The 26838-nt window shown below is 42.2% G+C and overlaps 1 protein-coding gene across 2 annotated transcripts in view; it reads left to right on the forward strand.

The window, feature by feature from the left end:
• MICU3 (mitochondrial calcium uptake family member 3) overlaps positions 1-26838 on the forward strand; it is a 1861160-nt gene that overhangs the window by 1094008 nt on the left and 740314 nt on the right. For both annotated transcript variants that reach the window (XM_044062504.1, XM_044062503.1), the window contains exon 5: positions 14651-14698. In XM_044062504.1, the coding sequence (XP_043918439.1) occupies positions 14651-14698 (48 nt within the window). The remainder of the gene's footprint in view (positions 1-14650; positions 14699-26838) is intronic.

The raw sequence follows: 26838 nt of genomic DNA on the forward strand, positions 1-26838 counted from the left end.
GAAATCAAGTTTAACAAGCCAGCAAATGCTCAAGCTAGGCAGCTAGGCAGAAAAACTTAGCAAATAAACAGAGAAAAAATACTTAAAATCTCAAAAGTGGCTCCCTTCTTCTCTCAGCGTTTTTTCCTCTTGGAGGGTGCTTCACCAACAGCCAACAAGCCTGAAAAGGCGCCCAAACCACGAGGCAACTAGGTTTTAAGAGAGGAAGATGAAGGAGTTTTGGAAATGACCCCTAGTGGCCAATAAAACTACAGTTTCAAGTCAGTAACCACCTCTACGGGGGGCAGGGAAGCTGCTCAGTGTTATTCACTGCCACTGATCAACAGAGAGACTTTCCTTTAGCCCAAGCAAAAATGGCCTCTCAGAAACTTTCAAATAGTTCAGGAACAGCAAGCCTGTAACTGAACTTTTTTAACTCTCAGAAAAGTGGGAAAAAAGCAAGATTTTTTTTTTGTTTTTGTTTTTTCAGAGATAGCAGAGGTTCACAAGTAATATCAAGTTATAACAGTGCAGTAAATGACCCCACACAAGAGTGCTGGGTCAAGGACAGAACATATGCAAGTTTTAAGAAAAGAACGATTTAAAATTAAGTGCAAACAGGAAATTCAGCAAACAGCTTTTGGTTGTGCTCTAAATACAGCTACTAATACAGAAATCAAGTTTAACAAGCCAGCAAATGCTCAAGCTAGGCAGCTATGCAGAAAAACTTAGCAAATAAACAGAGAAAAAATACTTAAAATCTCAAAAGTGGCTCCCTTCTTCTCTCAGCGTTTTTTCCTCTTGGAGGGTGCTTCACCAACAGCCAACAAGCCTAAAAAGACGCCCAAACCACGAGGCAACTAGGTTTTAAGAGAGGAAGATGAAGGAGTTTTGGAAATGACTCCTAGTGGCCAATAAAACTACAGTTTCAAGTCAGTAACCACCTCTACGGGGGCAGGGAAGCTGCTCAATGTTATTCACTGCCACTGATCAACAGAGAGACTTTCCTTTAGCCCAAGCAAAAATGGCCTCACAGAAACTTTCAAATAGTTCAGGAACAGCAAGCCTGTAACTGAACTTTTTTAACTCTCAGAAAAGTGGGAAAAAAGCAAGATTTTTTTTGTTTTTGTTTTTTTCAGAGATAGCAGAGGTTCACAAGTAATATCATGTTATAACAGTGCAGTAAATGACCCCACACAAGAGTGCTAGGTCAAGGACAGAAAATATGCAAGTTTTAAGAAATTAACGATTTAAAATTAAGTGCAAACAGGAAATTCAGCAAACAGCTTTTGGTTGTGCTCTAAATACAGCTACTAATACAGAAATCAAATTTAACAAGCCAGCAAATGCTCAAGCTAGGCAGCTATGCAGAAAAACTTAGCAAATAAACAGAGAAAAAATACTTAAAATCTCAAAAGTGGCTCCCTTCTTCTCTCAGCATTTTTTCCTCATGGAGGGTGCTTCACCAACAGCCAACAAGCCTGAAAAGACGCCCAAACCACGAGGCAACTAGGTTTTAAGAGAGGAAGATGAAGGAGTTTTGGAAATGACCCCTAGTGGCCAATAAAACTACAGTTTCAAGTCAATAACCACCTCTACGGGGGGCAGGGAAGCTGCTCAATGTTATTCACTGCCACTGATCAACAGAGAGACTTTCCTTTAGCCCAAGCAAAAATGGCCTCACAGAAACTTTCAAATAGTTCAGGAACAGCAAGCCTGTAATTGAACTTTTTTAACTCTCAGAAAAGTGGGAAAAAAGCAAGATTTTTTTTTGTTTTTGTTTTTTCAGAGATAGCAGAGGTTCACAAGTAATATCAAGTTATAACAGTGCAGTAAATGACCCCACACAAGAGTGCCAGGTCAAGGACAGAAAATATGCAAGTTTTACGAAAAAAACGATTTAAAATTAAGTGCAAACAGGAAATTCAGCAAACAGCTTTTGGTTGTGCTCTAAATACAGCTACTAATACAGAAATCAAGTTTAACAAGCCAGCAAATGCTCAAGCTAGGCAGCTATGCAGAAAAACTTAGCAAATAAACAGAGAAAAAATACTTAAAATCTCAAAAGTGGCTCCCTTCTTCTCTCAGCGTTTTTTCCTTTTGGAGGGTGCTTCACCAACAGCCAACAAGCCTGAAAAGACACCCAAACCACGAGGCAACTAGGTTTTAAGAGAGGAAGATGAAGGAGTTTTGGAAATGACCCCTAGTGGCCAACAAAACTACAGTTTCAAGTCAGTAACCACCTCTACGGGGGGCAGGGAAGCTGCTCAATGTTATTCACTGCCACTGATCAACAGAGAGACTTTCCTTTAGCCCAAGCAAAAATGGCCTCACAGAAACTTTCAAATAGTTCAGGAACAGCAAGCCTGTAACTGAACTTTTTTAACTCTCAGAAAAGTGGGAAAAAAGCTAGATTTTTTTTTTTGTTTTTGTTTTTTTTCAGAGATAGCAGAGGTTCACAAGTAATATCAAGTTATAACAGTGCAGTAAACGACCCCACACAAGAGTGCTAGGTCAAGGACAGAAAATATGCAAGTTTTAAGAAAAAAACGATTTAAAATTAAGTGCAAACAGGAAATTCAGCAAACAACTTTTGGTTGTGCTCTAAATACAGCTACTAATACAGAAATCAAGTTTAACAAGCCAGCAAATGCTCAAGCTAGGCAGCTATGCAGAAAAACTTAGCAAATAAACAGAGAAAAAATACTTAAAATCTCAAAAGTGGCTCCCTTCTTCTTCAGAGAGTAGACCTGACCTGCTCCTGCAAGAAAAGCCAAAATGACGTTCTTACAAGTCATCTATCTGCAGTTGTGGCTAGATATCTGCAATATTTTGCTCTACAGGCTTACCACAGTATTCTGAGCATTATATTCAATGATTGGTCTGATAAGGGCCAAATAAAGTGGAAGTATGACGTCCTTGGACCTGGATGCCAAAGGCCAGATTACTGCCTACATATTTTCCCAGATCCCTGATTACTGGGTCAGCTGTTACAGGTGTCTTATTGATGGAGTAATTAGCCAGGGTGGCTGTTTTCCCAAAAGGTAATATAATGCATTTTTTGGTATTGAGTTTAATCTGTGACTTTGGCACCAGACATTTGTTTGTGTTAGACCCTCTTGTAAGATGTTTGCGTCATGGTGAGGAATCTATGATAGCTCCCAATTTACAGTCACCTGCAAACTCATTCAGCCAAAGGCTGTTGACATTAGCCTTTACCACCAAGAAGTAGATGCCAAACAGGAGCAGTCCCAGCATGAAGCCCTGAGGTACCCGACTGTTGATCAGTCTCTTACTGGAGGTGGTCTCACCAATCCTGACATCTTGAGTCCTGTCTTAGAACCAGCTAGTAAACCAGCAAGTTTATGCCCAGTTTGGTGAGTTTGTCAACTACGTGGGGTATTGTATCTAGCACCATAACCAGGCCCAGGTAGGTAGCATGCATTGTTTTTTCCCTCATCCATTGCCTTGGTGATTCTGTCAAAGAAGTCCACCAAGTTTAGTACCCATGACCTTCCCTTGACAAACTGATCTGGGTCCAGCATCTTGAAGGTTGCCTACACTGCTGAACTGGTAGTCAGTTGGGCCACCTTCACTGAGCAGAGCAACATGGTGAATCTGCTGGATGACAAATTCAAAGTTACAGACATAGCTGTAGAAGGCCTTGAGGTTGTCTTTAGTTTGTAAGGTTATATTAACCTTGTAATTCGGCTTGTTGGACTTAATTAGTCCTTTTAGTGCCATGTTTAGTTTAATTAGAGATCTCTTTTCATTGTGGGAGTTGGTCTTCATGATTTTAGCCATGACTTTTTTCCTTTTGTTATATATCCTGTTGAGGGTAGGATTCCTTCACTGTGATTTGTTTTTAGAGTTTGCTTTTGCAGTTACATCTAGTAGGTACAGCAGCCTGTATACAACCATTTACATGGTCATATGGGTCTATATTACCTCAGCGAAAGAAGTATGCCGAGAATACATCTTCATCGATCACCAGCCGCTGAAATTCACTTCAGCAAACCACATGATTTTTCCCACAGTTCAAAACCACTCACCCACCAACCGTCCGGAACACACAAAGAACTAAGTCAAATCCATCCAAGTTGGAGGCTTCACCCCCTTCACACACCCCCCAATGTGGGGGCCTGTGCCTCCAACACACCCCCAACTATATATTCCAGCTCCAAGATTGCACTACACTGGAGAAAAGGACAAAGTTAAGATGATGGCCAAGTGTTTCTAAACTGTGGAAAAAATTCCGCTGTAGGCTGAAGTGAATTTCAGCGACTGGTGATCAATGAAGATGTATTTGTGGAATATGTTTTTCACTGAAGTAATATAGACCTGGATGTACAGGGTCTCAGTGAGCAATTCTGCATAGGTTGCAAACTTGGGGTTAGAAGGAGGAATGAATTTAACAAATTATTGTTTAATAGGATGTAGTTTGCTTTGGAATAGTGTCTAACTCTAAAAGGGTTTGCTGGGGTTATTCAGTTGAACTTTTCAGGAGCCTGACACTACCAGGGCAATTCCTCACAAACAAGATACATGTTTATGGCAGCCTAAACATAGGCAGTATTGGTCAAAAAAATCCTCTGGTGGATTCAATGATTGTAGCTGCAGCCACCAAAAAGGAACTCATTGATGACTCTACATCTGTCCATTCCCCAAATAAAGAATCTAGATTGATTGTTAGCATAGAAAGCATGCCTTTTCCTCAGGCACTTTTGCTCTGAGCATGTTGAATTACTCAAACCACATGAATCACTTTGAAAGGGATCTAACTAACCAAGCTATGGATATTTTGAGACAGCCTGTCTCACCAGAGTCTACTAATCAGTTGCAGACCACCATGAATACCATGTTTAATATAACTACTATCTCAATGTGTCCATTTCACAATACAGCTAATGGAGCAGTAAGGCAGCAGGCACAGGCATAACCCTCAGTCATCGTGCATGGTTCCTTCTGTGCAGTTCTGCAAAGAACTTCAAGGCAGCCTTTCCCAATGCCCCCTTTGATGAACATACACTTTTTAGTTCTTTGGTAAACAACAAACTAATGAAGTGTGACCCAAAGGGAAGATGATAAGATGTTGTCTGCTGTGGAGTCAGATTTGAGAACCCTCAGAGATTCTTCTACAGAAAAAAGAAGGGCTCCAAATCCCTTTGGTTTAAGAAATCCCAACCTCAACCCCTTGATTCCTACTCAGACAGAGGAGGTCCCTTTAAGGGATGCTGATCCCACGGTCAGAAGGGTCTGCAGAACCAGGGATACCTTAGAACTCTTCTCCAGGATGCAAAATCAACATCCCTGAAGGCTTATTGGATGTCCATCTCAGGAGACTGTTGGGGGGTGCTTATCTCTCCACCCAGCTGTGTGGATGGCCATTTTGTAGGACAAGTAGGTGTGACAGATCATATTCAGGGGCTGTGCCATACCATTTTCACAAAAAATACCAAAACAAATGTCATTGTAGCCAAACATTCCATCCCATCAGTAGCTAGTGACCTTTAAAGAGGTGTCTATCCTTCCTTAAAAACAGCCACCCACGAGGTCCCACCAGACCAGAGATGGTAAGGAATTTGCTTAAGATTTTTTTTTTTTAGTTCTGAAAAAGAGCAAGGACCTTATGCCATATTTAGACCTCAGTGGCTTAAACCAATACATAAAATACAACACTTTCAGAATGATCTTTGTATTAGAAAATTTCCCCTGCTGTAAGGCAAATGACTGGATGTGCTCTATGGACATTCAGGATTCCTGAACATAAAGATATCAAAGGAATCCAGAAGGTTTCTGCACTTTTGGCTAGAAGCTAATCATTACCAGTTCAAGACCTTGCCCTTTGGTCTTAACACAGCTCCCTTTGTGTTCACCAAGTGCATGCCAGTAGTCACAACCCTTGTATGACTCAAACGGACATGCTGTTTCCCTTACCTAGATGATTGTCTCCTCACTGCAGCAAATAAGAAGTCATTACTGTCCAGCCAGAGATTACATTTTACAGCTCTGCCTATCTTTAGGCAGCTCAGTAAACCATCAAATGTCTCAGCCACATGACACATAACCCTCATCAAATGCTGTCTTGACAAAACTTTGTGTTAAGTGTCTCTCACTCCAGAAAGATTATTATCCCTCCACTCCACAGTTCATAATGTATATCATCGTCATTCTCCTCCAGCACTGCTGATTCTCAGGGCTCTGGTTCTCTTGGTAGCTTCCATTCCCATGGTTGAATATGACAGGTTTCCCATGAGGATACTTCAGTGGATGCTTTCTAACAAATTTCCCTTTATGCATGATATGCTTAACTCAGACCTTTAGGAATCACTTAAACTGGTGTTAACTTCAGAAACTGTTCACATAATAAGACTATCTGTGACACCCTCACCATCATCCACAGTGACCATGGATGCCTCCTATTTGGGATGGAGGAGTATATCAAAAGGAGTTTGGTCCAAGGAATTTGAGAAAATTCAGAGGCCGTACAGCCTGGAGATGAAATAGAATTTTAGAATGTCTGGCTTCCAGGAGTAACAGCTATATAATTGGACATCACACCAGTAGTAGGGTACATCAGCAAGCAGGGAAGAACCGGGTTCTACCATCTCTGCAGAGAGACCATAACAATATGGCAATGGGCATTAAATTTGGGCCAGTTTCTGGTGGCAATGCACATGACAGGGAAAGACAGCTATTTAGCAAACAGGCTCAGCAGGTCTGTTCTGATGCATCACAAGTGTTCCTAAATCCATTAGTGGGTCAAAAGATTTTCAGTCAGTGGGGTTAGCCTTGTTGCAACTTGTTTCCTTTTCCCACCAGTGCCAAGTGCAGAAGCTACTTCACTCCAGTTCCGCCAGAAGGATAGTCACCAAGGGATCCTTCAGTCTCCCAATCTTCTATATGCTTTTCCCCCATTCCCCTTATACCCAAGTTTCTACAGAACACTTCAGCGTGCAAATCATTGTTCCATACTGGCCCGGACAAATCTGGTTTTCCTCGCTCAGGCCTTACCTGTAGAATTCTTCATGGCTTTTAGACCCACAGCTGGATCTTCTTTCACACTCATTCAGACACCCTCATCCAGACTTTATCACTCTCAAGCTAACTTCATGGTTTCTCCAATTTCCTTAATAGCTGGACATTCATCCTTATCAGGGAAGGTGGTCCACATTTCACCCTCTTCTCAGAAACAGTCTGCACAAAGTACAAAAGTAAGTAGAAATATTTCCCCATCTGGGTCACTGATTAATGGTTTGGCCCTTAGTCTATTTCTGTTGCAGAGGTACTGTAGTTTCTTTCTTCCTTACATGAGTCACATAGTCTCTGTTTTGAATTTTTACCTCAGATACTCTAACTCTGCCCTGGCTGGCATCACATAAACTATGTAAGGCTTTTCTCAGAGGAGTATTTCTCTTCCTCCACCAATTAAAAACATTATTCCATGGGACCTGAATTTAGCCGTGAAAGCCCTAACAAAATTTCCTTTTGAACTAGATTCTTCTACAGATCTAACATTTCTTTCACGGAACCCCCTACTCTGGTTGCTATTACTATAGCCAGATGAATTCCACATCTTGCCTACTATTCCATCATACCCAATCTTACTTTGAGAGCCAATCCAACATTTATTCCTAAGGTAGCATCGCAGTCCAATCTTATTAAGCCTATATATTTTCCGATACTCTTTCTAAACCACTCCAGCAAGGGCAAATATTTATTGCCCACCTTAGACATCAACAGACAGCTCAGATTCTGTATTCATAGAATAAAGGATTTCAGGAATAATGTTCAACTGTTTTTCACCCTTTTCTCTAACAAAGTAAGCACAAAAATTTCCAAACAGTGTTCAGACAACTATCTGATTGCATTACATTTGCTGCTCCAGCAACATAACAGCCTTCCAGTGAAATTTAAAGCTCATTCCACTCAGTTTATAGCAACTTCCACTGGCTTCTTTAGGAACTCCTCTGCAGATGACATATGTGCAGCAACAACATGGTCTAACTTGCATACCTTTTTCAAGTACTGCAAATTGGATGTTATCTCCAGAACTCGGGCCTTGTTTGGTGCTTCATTTTTAAAAGGTATCCTTTCATTATCTACCCAAGATACCAGGTAGCTTGGGATTCTGTCCCAACAGTCAAATTGGCTAAATTGATGAAACTAGATACAGAATGTACGTACTTACTATAACACTGGATCTTTTTCATTCAAGTTCATCCAATATGACATCCCTCCGTCCATCTCTCTTCCAAATTGTTGCTTGTTCTGTAAAAAACACAGTACTGTTTATGATTGTTATATAAAACATTATTTAGTTATTCCTAGTATCTTAAACACTAAACAGCAAGTGAATCATTGGGGATTACAGGAAAGATTTTGAAGGAGCTCAAGGCAATAGAGCACTTGTTAATGGCCAGATCAGATCTGACTAACAGTTTGCTATTCAACAGTTGTAGCAGACAAACTTAAATGAAAGGAATCCAACACCATGGTAAGTACATAACTTCCACTTTTACTGCATTCCGTATGTCCTTTATTATATAGCCTCTAAAGCATGACACAGTAATGCAGTCTCACTGAATACTTGAAAGAAATCTCCAATACCCCTCAAAAATGAGTCTCCTATGATAAAGAGCTGGAAAGAACTCTGTGAACATGGATTTGGTGGATTTGTTTTGTTACTTTGTTCTATATTATAAAAGCTTGTGCACAGTAATTCCCCAGTGTTCATATTCCCATCCCCCATCACTCTCTCATATATTTTTCTCACTAGTTGATTGTTTTCAGTCTCAGCTTCAATATTAACTTTCTCACTCCATAATATTTTATTATTGCTAACACTGCTAGTGTTGACCAATGATTTAGAAAGTGTTTAAACATTAGTATCATCAGCAACTTCTGTTGTATTGCAAATTGTATTTGACTTAACATTAAGATATATTTTGTTAGTATCAGCTATCCATTTTTATATAAAATTGAGAATGTCTGTAATGTTCCTAACCTCCTTAACACCCTAGTCTCCTGGGTGATTATAATTTTTGATTTCCTGCTGTGTTTGAAAGCCAGCCTTCCTAGTTATGATATTTATCATGAGTTTAAACCTCTTTGCTAAGCATAAAATTTATGTGTTGCTTAGGGAGGCCTCCAAGGTATCAGTAAAAACTCTAACTAACCTCTTCCTCACCTGACATATACCTTTACATTTAAAGCCAAACCATCAACAGCATTGCTGTACATTCTCAGCATATATAGATGATTAAATAACGATTACTCCCTAAATTATCTAAACAAGTGTTGTGCATTTCCTCAATGCCAAAGTACAAACAGAAAATATCTTGGCAGATGTTATAACCAGTACAAGATGTTAAAAATATTTCCACTGATTTCCACTACCTTTGTGGGAGATAGTCCCTGTTCAGTATGGTCAGTGGAAATGGATAACAGTGAAAGTTCTCCAGTCAGGATATTACCGTTTCCCAGCAAATAGTATTCTTGGCTTGTTTATGTGTTGAAGAAAACATAGTAGGATACAATATCATTAATAAAGGTTAGGTCAGATTGTACTGCTGTACTGGATCCCTGGACATCTCTCTCAAGGCTTGTGAAAGCCAGGAGGATTGACTGGCTTGTTCGTTGAATTCCTGTACTGTGACCATTTCAGAGGCCGGCATGGATCTGGCTTCTTGCATGTCCTTGGAAGGTCTGCAGATATCCACTTTGGATGGTCAGGGGGAGCCGTGGCTGATAATATCTGAGGGACCAAGGGTGTTCCACAGATTTTTAGGGAGGAGATTCCCACTATGTTGCCTGAGTGTTGGAAGGGGTCTGAACCTCCTAAGATGTTTAGAGCTGACATCCCTTTAAAGAAGAAGCAGAAGACAAAGTATATTTCATCTGCTCCTGAGGATCCTCAGTGTGAATGGCAGGATTTTACACAGGGGTTATTTAATGCTCTCTAGGCTTTAAAGCCCCCTCAGAGAGTCTCTCTTCCTGCCCCCCCCCTGGTCTTCTACTCCTCTTAAGAGGCCCAGGGAGCAGGATTCTTCGAATGACAAATTAGAGTCTGATGAAGAGTCTTTGGTCTCTTCCTCTCAGATTCCCTCTTCCTTGGATTATGATTCTGAGGATGATGAGTCTATTAGTCCAGGCTCTCCTTTTGAGGAGATTTCCTTTGGGATACTATCTCTCGTATGATGGAATGTTTTAATTGGGACTGCACCCAGGTTTGTAACGTTCAGAAGCAGTACTATGAACTCCTCTAAATGGAGTCTCCTAAGTCCTGTTCTTCCTGTTCCTGCTGCTTTGTTGGATACACCCTCAGCAGCTTCTCAGGCTACTGATTCCCAGTCCCCAGCTTCTAAAAAACCTGACAGGTCTTATAAACTGCCTAAAGACTGTAAATGTTTTACAAGTGTCCCTGTGCTAACCCCTCTGTTAGTTATGTTTCTTTTGATAAGCCTTCCAAACTTTTGCCTTCCTCTAAACTGCTTCCATCTGACAAGGGCAGTAGGACCATGGAAAAATTGGGCAAAATGTGTACACTGCTGCTACCCTGGCCTTTCAGGCTGTGAATTACCAGACCCATATGACCAGGTATGTTTTAGCCCTTCTACCTCAGGCCTTTCACACTATTTCAGACATACCAGATTCTCAAGGGAAACCTTCAGCCTTCTATTTGTTGGGGTCCTCTTCTCAAGTGGCTCGCCATTCCATTAAATGTAGTTATGAAGCAGCTGATGCCTCTTCTAGAGCTGCTATCCCTGGCTTTACCTTCAGCCTTTGCCTGATGATATTAAGACCAAACTGATGAATGATTCTCTTGATAATAAAAATCTTTTTGGTTCTGCAGCTACTGAGCTTTTTAAGTCTCTTCAGGAGAAAGGTAAGGCCAAGCAGGAATTGAAATATATTTTTATTTCCTCTGTTCCCAGATTTCAGAAGAATTATCCTATCAAGTCAGTCTTTGTATTTAGACAGTCTTGCCCTCCTCCTCAAAGGTAAAAAGGGTTCTAGAATGACTTTTCCCACTAAGTCTACTCAGACTCCTACAGCTCAGAAGCCTTCTTTTCCAGACAAACAAGGTTCTGTCTATCTCCTTCCCTCCCTCCTAATCCAAATTCCTCTATCTCCCCATCTTTCCCTGTCTCTTCACAGTTGGTTAAGGATCACTCAGGATTCTTGGGTTCTAATCATAATTTGTCAGGGGCACTAGATGGTATGGAAATCCTTTCCACCTTTTTTGGGCATTCCTCAACCTCCTCAAGAACAGCTGCCCTTTTCCAGATGTCCTTAAGAGCCTTTTATCTCAAGGCACCATCAAAGCAGTTTATGCTGCTCAAAAAGGGAAGTGATTTTATTCCAGAAGGTTTCTGGTTCCCAGGAAAGAAGGCACCTGGAGACCCATTCTGGATCTCAGCTGAGCACCTTTTTAAAGGTTCCTTCCTTTTGAATGTTATCCCTTCATACTCTGTATTCTCTTCTTATATCTCAGATGTTCCTAGTCTCTCTGGTATTCAACGATGTCTGTCTCCATATTCCTATTCATCCACATTTCAGGAAATGTTTACATTTTTCTTTGCATTTTCAGTTCTCTGCTTTGCCCTTTGGCCTCTCTTCTGACCCAAAGGTCTTTACCACATGCCTTGCTCATCTGATTTCTTTCTGTAGGATGAGGGGAATACAGATCTTTCCTTATCTGGATGATCTGCTCATTCAGGCTTCCTCTCCAGAGACTTTGCTTCAGCACCTTCACTTTGCTATTTGCACCTTGCAGAGCCTAGGGTTTACAGTAACTTTCTAAAAATTCTTTCTGACTCCTCCTCAAGATCATGTTTTTCTCAGGTGCAGACTCCAGACCATTCCTGTGCTGGCATCCCTGCCACCTCCCCAGTTACATCTAATAGCATTTTTCAGTCTTTCTTCCTCTGGTCTCTATTACAGCCAGGAAGTTTCCAGTGGCTCTATGGTACAAGGCTTCCACCATTCCCATGCTTCCTCAAGGCAGGCTTCATATGAGAAATCTACAGGGGATCCTAAAGTCATTCTGGCTTTGATATTCTCCTTTCCAATTCCTCTTCTTCCATGCCTCAGTCTAGAGCTTCAGTGGTTGATTCATCAACTATCTCTCAACCCAGGGCTTCCCTTTCAGCCTCCATTCCCCCCTCTAATGCCCCAGGCATTGTGTGGGGAGCTTCTTTCAGCCCTCTGAAGGTTTAGGGACTTTGATCCCTTCATCAGAAGGACCATATCAACATCAAAGAAATCAGGGCTCTTCTTATGGCTCTTCAGGCCTTCCATTCTCTATTCCTTCCAGGGCCCCTCAAAATCTTTACAGACAATACCACAGTGATGTGGTACATCAACAAGCAAGGGGAAACATGGTCTTGCCTCTTGTGCTGACTTGCTCTTCAGGTTTGGGATCTGGCTGTCCAGTATCAGGTGACTCTTCAGGCTGTTTATATTCCTTCAGAAAAGAACATTGTGGCAGACTCTCAGCAGGTTCATAACACAGACTCACAAATGGATGCTTCATAGAGACGTGTTTCTGGACAATGCCCACCAGTGGGGTATTCCTCAGGTGGATCTTTTTACCTCCCCTTTGAACAGACAACTTCCTCTCTTTTGCATCCGAGTCCTATGTCCTCTGGCTTAGAAGGTGTATGCCCTTTCTTTCACTTGAAAGGGGATGTTTCTTTATGTCTTTCCTCTGCTTCCTCTCTTTCTGAGAGTCCTGTTCAAGATAGAACAAGACTATCCCAAAATCATAGTGGTGACTCCCTTTTGGACCAGATAGCATTGGTTCCCTCTTCTTTTACAGTTAGCCAAGGGCAATCACCACAAGTTACCTCAAAGGGTGGACCTACTCACACAAAGCTAGGGATCTCTCATCCATCCTCACTTGTCTACACTTTACCTGATACTGTGGATGATAGGATTTTGATCCCTTTGGGGTACCTTTTTTCCTGAGAACGTGCTTTGGGTTCTCTAAGAGGCCAGGAATGCCACTACCAGGAAAACTTATTTATCCAAATGGAAGAGATTTTCTGTTTGGTGTCTTGCTCGTAACCTGGATCCACTTTCTGTGCAAGTTCCTTTGGTTCTCTCATTTGTGTGAATTGCTCAGTGGTGGGTTGGCTTACTCTTCAGTCTTTCAGCTATTATTGCTTGTCTGCCTTTGACTCCTCCTTTGGCTTCTAGGTTTGAGGTCAAACAATTTCTTAAAGGCGTTCTTCACATTAGACCTCCCAGAAAGCCTATTCTTACCTGGGACCTTAATTTTGTTTTCAAAAATTGACTCAGGCTCCTTTTGTTCCTGCAGTGTCAGCTTCCTTACAGCATTGTACTTGGAAGACTGTTCTTCTTTTGGCCCTTACTTCAGCTAGAAGGGTGTCTGAGCTTTGGGCCCTTATAACTGTACTTCTTTTTTTACTTTTTCATGGGAACAGGGTATCTCATCGTACTAATTCTTCTTTTATGCCCAAGGTGGTTAATGAGTTGTTTCTTAATCAGTCTATTCATTTGCCCACCTTTTTCCCTACTCCACAGTTTGCTAGTGAGAAGGTTCTTCACACCTTGGATTTGCATAGACAACTCTGATATTATTTAGAAAAAACTAAAGCCATTTGTAAATTTCAGCAACTTTTAGTTTATTTTCACCCTAGTTCTTTTGGTTTAGCTGTTTCTAAGCAAACTATTTCTTCCTGGATCTCATTTCCATTTGTTACTCTTTTCATGTCTCATTCTACCAGGCCTATGGCTTTTTTCTGGTGCTTTTTTCAAAGGATTGGCTACCACCTCCATCCTTGAGGCAGCTACTTGGACTTCTGTGCATACTTTATCAAACATTATAAGTTAGATATGATTTCCAGGGCTAGAGCCAGATTTGCCAGGTCTATTCTACATGGCTTTCTTGACCTTCCTCCTGCCATGTTTCCTCTTGAACTTTTGCACTCTACCTACTATAAGGAATAGTACAACACTAATATGGAAGGGCATAGTACAGCTGTGTAAAATCTCACTGTAACAGCAGATGTCGTTCCCTTCACTGTTACAGTATTCGCTCCCTCCCTTCTTCCCCTTTTTTCTTTTTTCCTTCTGGGTGCACATGTTCCTCTTTTACTCCTTGGACTGTTGTTCCTCCTGGGGCTTTTCAGTTCTGAAGAAGGTACAGCTGTACATCACCATTATGCCCTCCCCTGTGAATATGGAGCACACGTGTAACACACAATGTCCCTATAACAACCTAAGGCTTTGGTATACCTACCAGACGTTGGGCTACCCTTGGCAGGAGATCCCTAATGTAAGTAATACTGCAACAGTGAAAGGAAGGACAACTACTCTTATGATAAGATTTTACACAACTATATGAATACCAGATATAGATTCAAAAGATAGCAAGGTGGTTAAAATGGCAGCATGGACTATTCTTCTCAAGCCAGTGTAGTTTAATGTTTTAGATATGCTTTTGAAAATATGTGAACAAAATTGTGATTTTTGAAATGACCCTTATAAAACACTGGTTGTGCATGAGGATGGTATAGCTTTTACCAGTAGTGCTGACTGAGTCCATTGTTTACAATTTCATTTTCAGGCAAAGTTTAATGTTGCATAGTACTTGTAAATATTATTTATTACCATTTCTTACCTTCTGTTTTTTTCCCCTTAGGCCTCATAGCCTACACGGAATATCTGTTCCTTCTCTGTATATTAACAAGTAAGTATTTTGTTCTGCTTCAGTTGCTTATTACATGTTTTATTAAAAAAAAAAAAAAAAAAAAAAAAGAATCCCTGGGATTCATTAATGCCTACAGTAAGTATACACTGGTCTGAATTAACAGATAACACAAGCATAACTCACACCTTCTTTGTTCTAATTTTAGTTTTCCTACTAATGAGGGTGAATCTGTGCATATGGCCTACCTAGACTTAGTCAAGACCTTTGACACAATCCCCTACTCAGGGATCATTGATAAACTCACCCACCTGGGTACTTATATGTTGTCAGGTAGGTTTCAAACTGGCTCACTGATAGAACTCATATGGTCAAAATAGAGGACTCCGCCTCTTCCGGCAAACCTGTAGCCAGTGATGTTCCACAGAGATCAGTTCTGGGACCCCTACTGTTTGGAACCTACTTCTCCAAAGTACAGGCTAAAACTAAAGGACTGTGGCTAACAAAATTTGTTGATGACTGCAAACTGGGAGCGATCACTGAAACCCCTTAGTGATGTCAGCATCCTGCATGTAGGTCTTACGCAGGTAATGACTGGTAACAATGTCATGGTCTTAAATTTAATGCAAAAAATGCATTATCATCCCCTTTGGCAAGGCTGGTATTCCTTCAAACTACCACTTCAATAGGTCGACAGCAACCTTAACTTTGATCACCATGTCTCCACAGTGTTAAGAAGGGCATTTTATATTGCTCATCTCATAAGTAAGGACATTGCCTCCAGAAAAAAAGAGATTATAACCCCACTGTACTCTTCACTTATGAAGCCAATAATAGAGTACAGTGCTCCCTTTGGTATATTCCTTTCCAAACACCTGCAGCAATTGGAAAGACAATAAAGGTTCCTTACAAAGAAAATTCAAAGTCTTCAAGATCTGTCTTATGCGGACAGACTGAAATCATTGTCACTTTACTCTGAGTCATACAGATTGCTCAGAGGTGACCTGTGCCTTGCATATAGAGCAATCTGTGACCCAGCTTTAATAGAAATGCTGCACATTCACAAGTCAAATGGCACACAGGTCACTCACTCATAGGACCTTAACTGGTATGTGACATCAACAAAACTTGCTGGAGAGTCATTTTTGTCTCACAGAGGTTGCCCCACCCTTGGAACAAGTTTCCTATTCCCCTCTTTGGCCTTATTTAAGCATAATTTGGACAATTGGATGGATAACCAGAAATTCACCCTGGGGGTTCCACCTGTGTCTGTATGGACTAGGGCAATAGGTGCTGATTTTAGTGGCTGCTTGAACCAGACACCCTTGGGAACATGGGTTGAACTTGGTTAGGCTTGTAAGAGCCCTGGGGCCATTAGCCTAGTAAGCTCATATGATCCTGTGATCCTGCAGCCTTAAATATTGAGGGTAATTCATAAAACTTACCACAAAGTGTAAACCGCACTTATACTTAGTGTAATCTTTCTGAGTGTCTAGAAAGCACAAACAACGTGGTAGGGCTGATGTAGGGTTATAACCCTGATATTTTGGAAGTGGTTGAAATTAAAGTTTGGGAAAAGTTACATAAAGTCACTAATAGGAGAAGAAGTAGACCAGGTTTGTATGGTTCACCGACTTCTGTCGGTGAGCATATTAACCAAGATAATGTAGACACAATATATTATGTGTCAGTATATAACATCAAAAGTAACAAAATGAGGTCTTTAGTGGAATATTATTGGAACTATCTATTAGAAGATATGTTTTTGGCTAATATTTTACCACATAAGCCCCTTTTTTCATATAGAAGGGGTAGGAACTTGAAGGATATGGTGGTACATGGTAAATTTAATTTACCAGTAGTGGACATGCCTAACTTTTTGGTCTCAAAAGGGACTTTAAGTTGTAATAAGTGTGATGTTTGTAGGCATGTTGTAAAAACTTTTGATAATATAAATGGACTCAGATTTGAACCTAGGGATGTATATTCTTGTAGAAGTAAAGGGGTTATTTATGCGTTGAGATGCCCCTGTGCCTTATTTTATGTAGGGGAGACAAAGAGAGAATTCCGTGTCAGATTCATGGAGCATTTGAGAGATGTTAGGAACAGAAGGGAAGATAAAACAATTTCTTTACATTTTAAAATGTTTCATAATAGCGATGTTTCGAAATTAAAGGGTACTGTTTTAGAGACAGTGGATTGTTTCTGTGGAGATGAAAATTTGTTAAAACAAAAGTTGAGGTACAAAGAAAGTATTTACATTTTAAAGTATAAGACTCTTGTACCTAATGGTCTCAATAATGATCTAAATTGGAAATGTCTGCTTTAAATTTTAATTATTTTATTGATTAATTGTTGTTAATTAAGTGGGGTGTGCATATAAATATGTGTTCTTATGTTTGTAATTGTTTGATACTCTTTAAAGGTGGTTACACCGAAGCGCTAGAGAGTGAGAGAAAATAATAAAAGTTTCATACTGTCCTACCTTGTTATTCAATTTTGTACCACAGTCGGTGGTTTGGGTCAGTGTTGTTTCTATCAGTGAAGAGTGACTAGAAGGAGGTTGTTTTTTGTGCCTAGGGGATGGCTTCTGACCCCAATCGTGATGTTCCTCGTGTGTTTCGGGAAGAACCAGTTGTTTTTTTGAATGCCAATGCTAATGGTTTGGCAGGAGCTCAGGGGGGCTCCCAAAGGACTATGGAGCAATATTTGAATGGTTCTTCTCAGATTTCGGGTATGGTGCCTGAAAATCGTTTATTGGATGCACCTGTGGGTCCATTATTTGATGTTTTTGTTAGGGAAAGAGCAAAGAGAATGCCCGACCCTTTCAATTCTGTGGGACAGACTGTGAATGTTATACCTTTGGATATGAGAGAGCAATGTGAGAAATATGAAAGACTGTTGGAAAAAGAATCTAAAACATAATGTTAAGTTGTCAATCTCGCCTTCATTCTTGCTTGATGGGTTCGGAGCCGATCCCTCGGCTCCGACTCGGCACTTGCTTTAGCTCGAGAACTCCTTTTACCAGCTCGAGGCAGCCCCATATCCCATGATGCAAGGCAGGAAGTACCCAGATCTCGTTTGCCGCTTCGCTTGGGAGGTCTTCTCTTTACCAGCTCCTGGTAAGTAATTCACTTTTGTGACTTTTAAGCCCCTTTTTAGTTAAAAACTATTTGTTTTTGATAGTTTAACTTTAATTTTAACTTTTTCTGACAGAAACCCCTGTCTCTTTTAATTTTTTTTAGTCAGTTAATTTCCCTATCCCATCCCCCCCCCCTGTTAGGGTGTGTGTGTGGTATTTTTTACTAAATACCTTTTTGGTATTACTTTAATTTAATTGGACTGGTGTGTGTGTGTTTTGTTAGGCACCATGTCTAAAGAGAGGGTTTCAGGTTTTAAGAAGTGTGACTCGTGCTGTCAGAAGATGTCTCTGACAGACGGTCACACTTCTTGCCTGTACTGTTTGGGCCCTCTTCACCTGCAGGACTCCTGTGCTATTTGTCACTCCTTCAGCCAGAGAGTCCTGCAGGAAAGACGGAATAAGTTGATTCTCAGGGGTCTTCTTAAGCCGGAGGGCTCTCCGGCTAAGTCGGCCCCACAAAAATCAACTAAATCTGCCAAGACCCAGGCTTCTGTTTCTAAGCCTGTGGCCTCGGCCCGACTCATAGAGTCGAGATCGGCTCCGGCTGGAGCCGATTCTGGATCCACTAAGCTTTCGGCGCCGATGGCTATCGGTGCCGAATCTGCTTTGACCACTGTGGTGTCGGTTCCTACCGGCTCCGACACCCACGTGGCACGGGCATCGGTGTCGGCTCCGATCGGCTCCGACACCCATGTGGCACAGGCATCGGTGTCGGCTCCGATCGGCTCCGACACCGTTACTTTGGTGACTGTATCGGCTCCAGCTGGAGCCGATACATCGAGACGTTCTACCGGCTCCGAGAAATCGGTGCCGACAGGATCAGTAATATCGGCTCCGATGACCCTTTCCAGGAAGAGGTCGAGGTCTCCTTCCTTGGAGCCGATACTTTCGGCTCCGGCCTCGCCTCTTCTATCGGAACGGAGCCATCGGAGCCGATCTTCAAGGTCATCCAGGTTGTCAGACCATGACCTAGAGAGAGTGGTCAGTAGATTGCTCAAGTCACAGGTACTGGCCCAAATGCTACACAGTCCGTCTCAGCAGACGACTGTGGGTCCACACCCCATTACAGTTCCTCCTTCAACTCTGCCCCAGAGCTTGGAGTTGGAGTCTTCGGGCATGGTTACTGCTACGGCTGGAGGACGGATACCCCCTTCTGTTCCTTCAGCCCCTACTCTTATCTCCTCTTCCTTAGAGGGATTCGGTGGTCGGGCTTCCATGGTCTCCTCCGAGGGGGTGAGTGGCATCGGACCCTTGTCCGAACCCGCTCTTCCCCTTGGAGCCTCGGCCTTGGTGAGCTCGGCTCCGACATCTGCCTCGGAGACTTCCCTTTCGGTGGCCCCTGGAGTTCCTAGCTCTTGGAGCGGGTCTCGGACCTGCCTGGGAGGGGAGCATTCGAGGTGATGAAGAGTGTACTGGCCACTGGTATCAGTCAGCAGTCTCTTCCCGTAGCTCCTCCCTCTATTGTACCTGTTGACATCTCTGCCACTTCTCTTGCTACAGGACCCAGAGATCCTCCGCCTCAGGTTTCCCCACTGGGAATTTCCCCCTCTTCCGAGGATTCTCCTGATGTTTCGGGAGATCCTCCTAGGAAGAGGACCTGTAAGAGGAAGCATGTAGACTCCCCTGAGTCTGTCACTTTGGATACTGACTTTGATGAGTCAGAGGGATCCCCTAGATCCCCCTCTGAGGATGTCTCCTTCTCAGACATCCTAGAACTTCTGAAACAGAGGGGAAACTGGCCCACCAACAATCCCTCTGAGGATGAGTCAGTATACCTAGAGGCGTTTGGATCTCGGCCCTCCACCTCCTGGGTGTCTCCGCCTTTCGACCCCCTTATGCAGGTTATTGCACGAAAGGCGTGGACAGCTCCTGACTCCGTAGAGCCAGTCCCTAGGAGGCCTTCTAAATTTATAACTGCCCCTAGTGACAAACAATTCCTTACCAAGGGTGTCCCCGCTGATGCCATGGTGGTGGCTGCGGCCACCAAAAAGGAACTTGCAGATCCTTCCGTGCCCGTCCATCCTCCTAATAAGGACTCTAGGACCATGGATAGGTACGGCAAGCGGATGTTTTCCTCAGCGACCTTTGCTATGCGTTCGCTGAATTATCTTTGTCACTTCACCAGACTCCAGAGAGATATTCTTAAGGAGCTGGGAGAAGTAGTTCAGGATCCTACAGCTGCAGGGGCCCAAGAAAAGATTGCTTCGCAGCTAGGAACCCTCAATTCCATTGCTAACTCCTCCATGCGGCTAATATCTTATGCTGCTGATGGAGCGAGTAGAGCCGCAGGCACAGGTGTGGCTCTTAGACGCCAAGCCTGGATGCGGCTATGTGATTTTGCGGATCCCTTTAAGGCGTCCTTCACAAATTCTCCCTTTGATGGGTCAGCTTTGTTTGGCCCTCAGGTGAAGGAAACCTTGACCAGGTGTGAGCAGGACGGCAAGACTCTTTCTGCTGTTGGAGTCCGTTTTTCCACCCCTTCTAGGCCTTATCCCAAAGGACAGAAAGGTGGGAAGATGTGGTTCCGTAAATCCCAAGGAGTCACGCCGGATTCACGTGGTCAGTTTACCCCTAGAGGCAGAGGGGGTAACAACAACAGACGCCGCTCTAGAGGCAGAGGGGGTCCGAAGAACCAGGGCAACAGGGAGTCTCTTCCTGAGGAGCCTTTTCAGCATCCCTGAGGTGTTGCCCGGCTGTCCCTCCTTGGAGGCAGTCGGGGGAAGATTATCACTGTACCCAGAAGCCTGGCATTCCCTCACTCAAGACAGATGGGTACAGTCGATCATATCCAAGGGTTACATAATTCCTTTCGAGGAAAGTCCCTTCCCCTCAAGTTCCCTTCCAGATGTACCACCCGGTCTAAGGGACATTGCAGAGTTAGAAATCGCAAAACTACTGCAAAAAAGAGCCATTCAGCCAGTTACAATAGACCATTCAGAGCCCGGAATCTACTCAAGGTTCTTTTGGTCCCCAAAAGACGGGAGACTGGAGACCAATATTGGATCTCAGCAGACTCAACAAGTCTGTCAGGAAGACAAGATTCCGAATGGTCACTCTTCAGTCAATTCTGCCCTTCTTACAGAAGGACAACTGGATGTGCTCAATAGATCTTCAGGATGCGTACTATCACATCAAAATTCACAGACGCTCCAGGAGATTTCTCCGCTTTTGGCTGGGGTCCAGTCATTTCCAGTTCAGAGCCCTGCCCTTTGGTCTCACTACAGCCCCCAGAGTGTTCACCAAATGCATGGCAGTGGTCACGGCTCACCTGAGACGTCAAGGATTCCAGGTGTTTCCGTATCTCGACGACTGGCTTCTGTCAGCCACCACCAGGCATCAGCTTATACAAGCCAGGGATTACACAATAGACCTTTGTTCTCATTTGGGCATCTCAGTCAACTTCGAAAAGTCATCCTTATCGCCCTGCCAGTCTATTACCTTCATAGGCGCAAACTTAAACACTGTTCGGATGTCAGCTACCCTTACAGAACAAAGAGTTTCAGACATTCAGACTCATGTCAGGATCATTCTGGCCAGCAAGAAGGTACAGGCCAGAATGGTTCTAAAGGTATTAGGTCTCATGGCTGCGGCCATCACTCTTCTTTCCCTGGCTCGATTCTACATGCGCCTCCTTCAGTGGATGCTGTTCACACAGTGGTCATACCAGCAACTCCCAATGCGTCACCAGATTCTGGTGACACAAACATGCAAAGAACATCTTGCTTGGTGGATCACATCGTCTCAGGTTCACCAAGGCAGGTGCTTTGTACCTCCGTCCCCGATAGCCACTGTCACCACGGATGCCTCCCTGATCGGGTGGGGGTCATTATCAGGGCAGGATGGTTCATGGGACGTGGCAACCGTTCGAGTACCATCTGCACATAAATGTCCTGGAGATGAGAGCAGTGCTTTTAACGTTGCAAGCCCTCAACGACTTTCTTCCCGTAGGGACAATTGCAGTCCACACAGACAACATGTCTGTAGTTTGGTATATCAACAAACAGGGCGGAACCAAGTCCTACCCCTTGTGTCGAGAAGCGCTCAGACTATGGCAATGGGCGATCTCCTCTCATCGGTTTCTGGTAGCAACGCATATCCCTGGGAAAACCAACATTATAGCGGACAGATTGAGCAGAGCTATTCTCATGCCTCACGAGTGGTCTCTCAAGCAATCCATAGCGGAAGAGATATTTCTGGAATGGGGTCGTCCATGTTGCGATCTTTTTGCTACTCCCCAAAACAGCAAATGTCCAGACTTCTTCAGCCTCTTCCCTCTATCAGGCCATGCCCCCAGAGACGCTCTGACCCAGGATTGGCCCCAGGGACTTCTTTATGCCTTCCCTCCATTTCCTCTGATCCCTCAGGTGATCCAGAAAGCTACCGTTTTGAGAGCCAAATTGATTCTCATTGCCCCTTACTGGCCTCGACAAGTTTGGTTCCCGTTCCTCCATCGTCACCTTTTGGTGCAGCCGTGGCATCTGGACCCAGTGCCAGATCTACTGATTCACCAATCCGGTCAGCTGCACCGGTCAATCCCTTCTCTCAACCTCACAGCATGGTTGCTCCACTTCCTTCCTTAGCCAGGCTTCCTTTGATCTCTAACCCAGTTAGAGATATCATAGTAGCTTCACTAAAATCCTCTACCAGGAGGATTTACACAAGCAAATGGAAACGTTTCTCTTATTGGGCTAAGGCCCAAAATATTGATCCTTTTACTGCCCCTGTTCAGGCAGTTCTGGACTTTTTAGCAGAGATTTTTCATGCAGGCTCCTCTTCTTCCACAGTTAGAGTTCAGTTGGCTGCTATTTCTAATTTTCATGTCGGGATAGCAGATCATAATATTATGTCCCATAGGCTCTGCAGGGCCTTCTTGAAAGGAATTTTCCTACTAAAGCCTCCAATCAGGAATCCTCCTCCTCAGTGGGATCTAAATTTAGTGCTGACATCCTTGATTCTTCCCCCCTTCGAGCCAGCTGTTTCTTGTTCCCTGAAATATCTTTCTTGGAAAACATTATTCCTAGTGGCTATTACATCTGCCAGGAGGGTGTCTGAACTTCATGCTCTTTCAGTTCGACCCCCCTATTTGATTTTTCACAAAGACAGAGTATCTTTGAGAACTAATCCATCCTTTTTACCTAAGGTCGCTTCAAAAAACAATCTGAATCAATCCATTGATCTCCCCGTATTTTTTCCTAACTATTCAGATAGAGCTGAACAAAAGCTACATTATCTTGACGTCCACCGTCAGCTTAGATATTATTTGGACAGAACAAAAAAATTTAGAAAATCTGATCAACTTTTTGTTTCCTATGCGGATAATAAAAAAGGCCTTTCTGTTTCTAAAGTGACTTTGTCCAGATGGCTTTCTTCGGTCATCACTGAAATTTATACGATCAGGGGAAAACAGCTGTGCTCAAAACCTAAAGCACATTCAACTAGGAGTTTAGCTACTTCTACAGCCTTTCAAGCTAGACTGCCTTTGGACACTATTTGTGCAGCGGCCACTTGGGCCACTCCTCACACTTTTGTTTCCCATTACAAATTGGACTTGGCCTCCAGGGACAGAGCCAGTTTTGGCTCTACAGTCCTCAAGAGTTTGTTCCATTGAGCCACCCAGGATAGAGGTGCTAGGGACGCGGTCCCATCAAGCAAGAATGAAGGCGAGATTGACAACTTAACATTAAGAAGTTATGTACCTACCATAACGTTCCATGTTAGTTGTCTTCTCGCCTTCTTTCTTGCGACCCTCCCTCCTTCCCCTTGGCCTGGACAGACCTTGTATAAGAAACTATAATGCTAAAGACCATTCAGACCTGGTCCTTTTTCCATTTGTAAGTTTCTTCTTCCTTGGGAAGTATTGTTTATGCTTGGTGTTATTGCCCTTTTGTCAACAAACGAGATCTGGGTACTTCCTGCCTTGCATCATGGGATATGGGGCTGCCTCGAGCTGGTAAAAGGAGTTCTCGAGCTAAAGCAAGTGCCGAGTCGGAGCCGAGGGATCGGCTCCGAACCCATCAAGCAAGAAAGAAGGCGAGAGAAGACAACTAACATGGAACGTTATGGTAGGTACATAACTTTTTATTTTAACATTTTGGGCTTGCAAAGATATGTAGATTTGGACATTAATCCTAAGGATCTAAGGTTTGTCAAGAGTCCCAGTACTCCTTTTGACCTGAATTGTCCATTGGATAAACAGTTTAAAGAATGTTGGTTCCAGGCAGCACATAAATGTGTAACGGATTGGTTGAAACATTTTATTGGAGAGGGACCAGATTAAACATAAAAAACTGAAACAAGAGTTGGCTGTTCTGTCTCAATCCATCAGTAACTCTTTGGGGGCTCAAGGCATTAAGAGCTTCTTGGACAGAACCAATAAAAACCTGATTCTGTTAGAAGCCGAGCTGGTAGAACAAAAAAAGTCCAAATTGAAAAGGGACATTTACGACTATGAGGCAGGACTTGCTTTCACTTATTCAGCCAACCGGAAGACAGGTAACCGGAAACATCATCATGTTAAGTTTAAAAGAAGCGCCTCTGCTTCTTTTGTTTCTTCCTGGGGTGAGAGTCGTTATGAGATTGACGTGAGCGACGAGTTTCCAGTGCTGCCACAACTGGGAAGACCAGTAGAACATGCACGTACTTTTCAGAACCAAGAAGAACATCTTCAGTCTTATCAACAGGATCGACAGGGACAGAAACGGACAAGGAATACTGAACAAGACTTTGGCGACATGGGGAAGGACTACAGGGGAGATTATAAGCAAAGACAATATAAAGGACATTATTTCAACAAAAAATTCAAACAGTGAGTCTTGTAATACTAAGGGTTTACTTGTAAATCTTTCATGTTGCAATTTATCACAGGAGCAAATTTCTGTTTTAAATTTGGGACTCAAGTTTGTGCCCACTGTCTTGCCAAGGGCACATGTGGTTAGGCAGGAAATGTTTAGATTTTTAAGAAAGATTTTTTTAAAAAATCATTTCGCTAAAATTGTGGAAGTTAATGATGATGTTAGAAGTGATTCCATGAGCCATGAATCTGATGAAAGTTTTTTCTCTTGTTTGGATGCAACAGAGGCAATGGATGTTGATGGTATAGGGGATATCACGCCGTGCGATGTAACAAATGCGATTGATGTGACATGTATTCGCTCTTTGAATAAGTTTATACCTCCTTTTGACAATCCACATGTCTCACAATTTGGGGCAATGTTAGGATTTGGAGGTGAGAATATCTGTGAGTCCGTGTTGTTAAATAAAAATGATATCAGGTATAATTTAACCTTGAAATAATGGAAGGCATTAAAGTCTTTGGAAAAAAGGAAAGCTATAGTAATAAAGCCTTCAGATAAAGGGAACAAAATTGTAGTTAAGAATGCAGTTCAGTATTTTAATATGTGTATGCAGCATTTGAATAATGCTGAGGTATATGAAAGGTGTAATATTGGGGATTATAAAAAAGCAGTGGTCGAATATGAACAAAAACTTGATAGTTATGTTCGTAAAGGCCTCTTTACTGAAAAAGATGTTAGGGATAAGTTGGTCAATTGTAATAGTGAAGTAGCTTTCTTTTTCTGTCTGCCAAAAATACACAAAAACATGACAGAGCCTCCGGGTAGGCCCATTATTTCAGCTTGTAAATATTTTTTACATAATATGGGCTTATTATTGCATAGAATTTTATTGCCTTATGTTAAAGCTTCTCCTGTTTACATCCAGGATAGTTTGGATTTGTTGAGAAAAATCTCCCCTTTAATATGGAATGAGAAAATTTTTTTTCTGGTACTTGATGTAAGGAGTTTGTATACCTCCATTAAACATATAGATGGTCTAAGAGCCATTCATCATTTTTTGGGCAACAGCCCTTTTGTTAGTTTTGTAGTGGATATGATTAATTTTTGTTTGAAAAATAATTTTTTTCATTTTAATAATGATTTGTTTAGACAACGATATGGTACGGCTATGGGGGCAGCATTTGCCCCCATGTATGCTAATCTTTTTATGTCTTTTTTTGAAACTCAATTTTTATTTAAGCAAAATTTTATGAAACAATATGTTGATTTTTATTTTCGATACATAGATGATTTAATTTTTGTATGTGATGGAGCTTTAGATGATGTGGATTGTTTTGTTTCACAGATGCATGATAATCCATTTGGTCTATCATTTGATGGACTACAAAAGGGGAGTAAGGTAATATATTTAGATTTGGCTCTGGAAGGGACTTTGGATGGTAATATTTCCTATACTGTTCATAGGAAATTTACGGATGGGAATCAGTACCTCCATGCTTCCAGTTGCCATCCTCCCCATGTTTTGAAAGCTTTACCATATGGGGAGCTACACCATATTTCAAAGTTATGTAGTGATATGGATGTGTTAGAGAGGGAGCTAGAACAGACTAAAAACATGTTCTTGAATAGGGGTTATAACCCTGATATTTTGGAAGAGGCTGAAATTAAAGTTTGGGAAAAGTTACATAAAGTCACTAGTAGGAGAAGAAGTAGACCAGGTTTGTATGGTTCACCGACTTCTGTCGGTGAGCATATTAACCAAGATAATGTAGGCACGATATATTATGTGTCAGTATATAACATCAAAAGTAATGAAATTAGGTCTTTAGTGGAATATTATTGGATCTATCTATTAGAAGACAGGTTTTTGGCTAATATTTTACCACATAAGCCCATTTTTTTCATATAGAAGGGGTAGGAAATTGAAAGATATGGTGGTACATGGTAAATTTAATTTACCAGTAGTGGACATACCTAACTTTTTGGTCTCAAAAGGGACTTTAAGTTGTAATAAGTGTAATGTTTGTAGGCATGTTGTAAAAACTTTTGATAATATAAATGGACTCAGATTTGAACCTAGGGACGTATATTCTTGTAGAAGTAAAGGGGTTATTTGTGCGTTGAGATGCCCCTGTGCCTTATTTTATGTAGGGGAGACAAAGAGAGAATTCTGTGTCAGATTCATGGAGCATTTGAGAGATGTTAGGAACAGAAGGGAAGATAAAACAATTTCTTTACATTTTAAA

Source organism: Protopterus annectens, chromosome 2.part1 (genome assembly GCF_019279795.1).
Source record: "Protopterus annectens isolate FY-2018-M chromosome 2.part1, PAN1.0, whole genome shotgun sequence".
Lineage (NCBI taxonomy): Eukaryota > Metazoa > Chordata > Ceratodontiformes > Protopteridae > Protopterus > Protopterus annectens.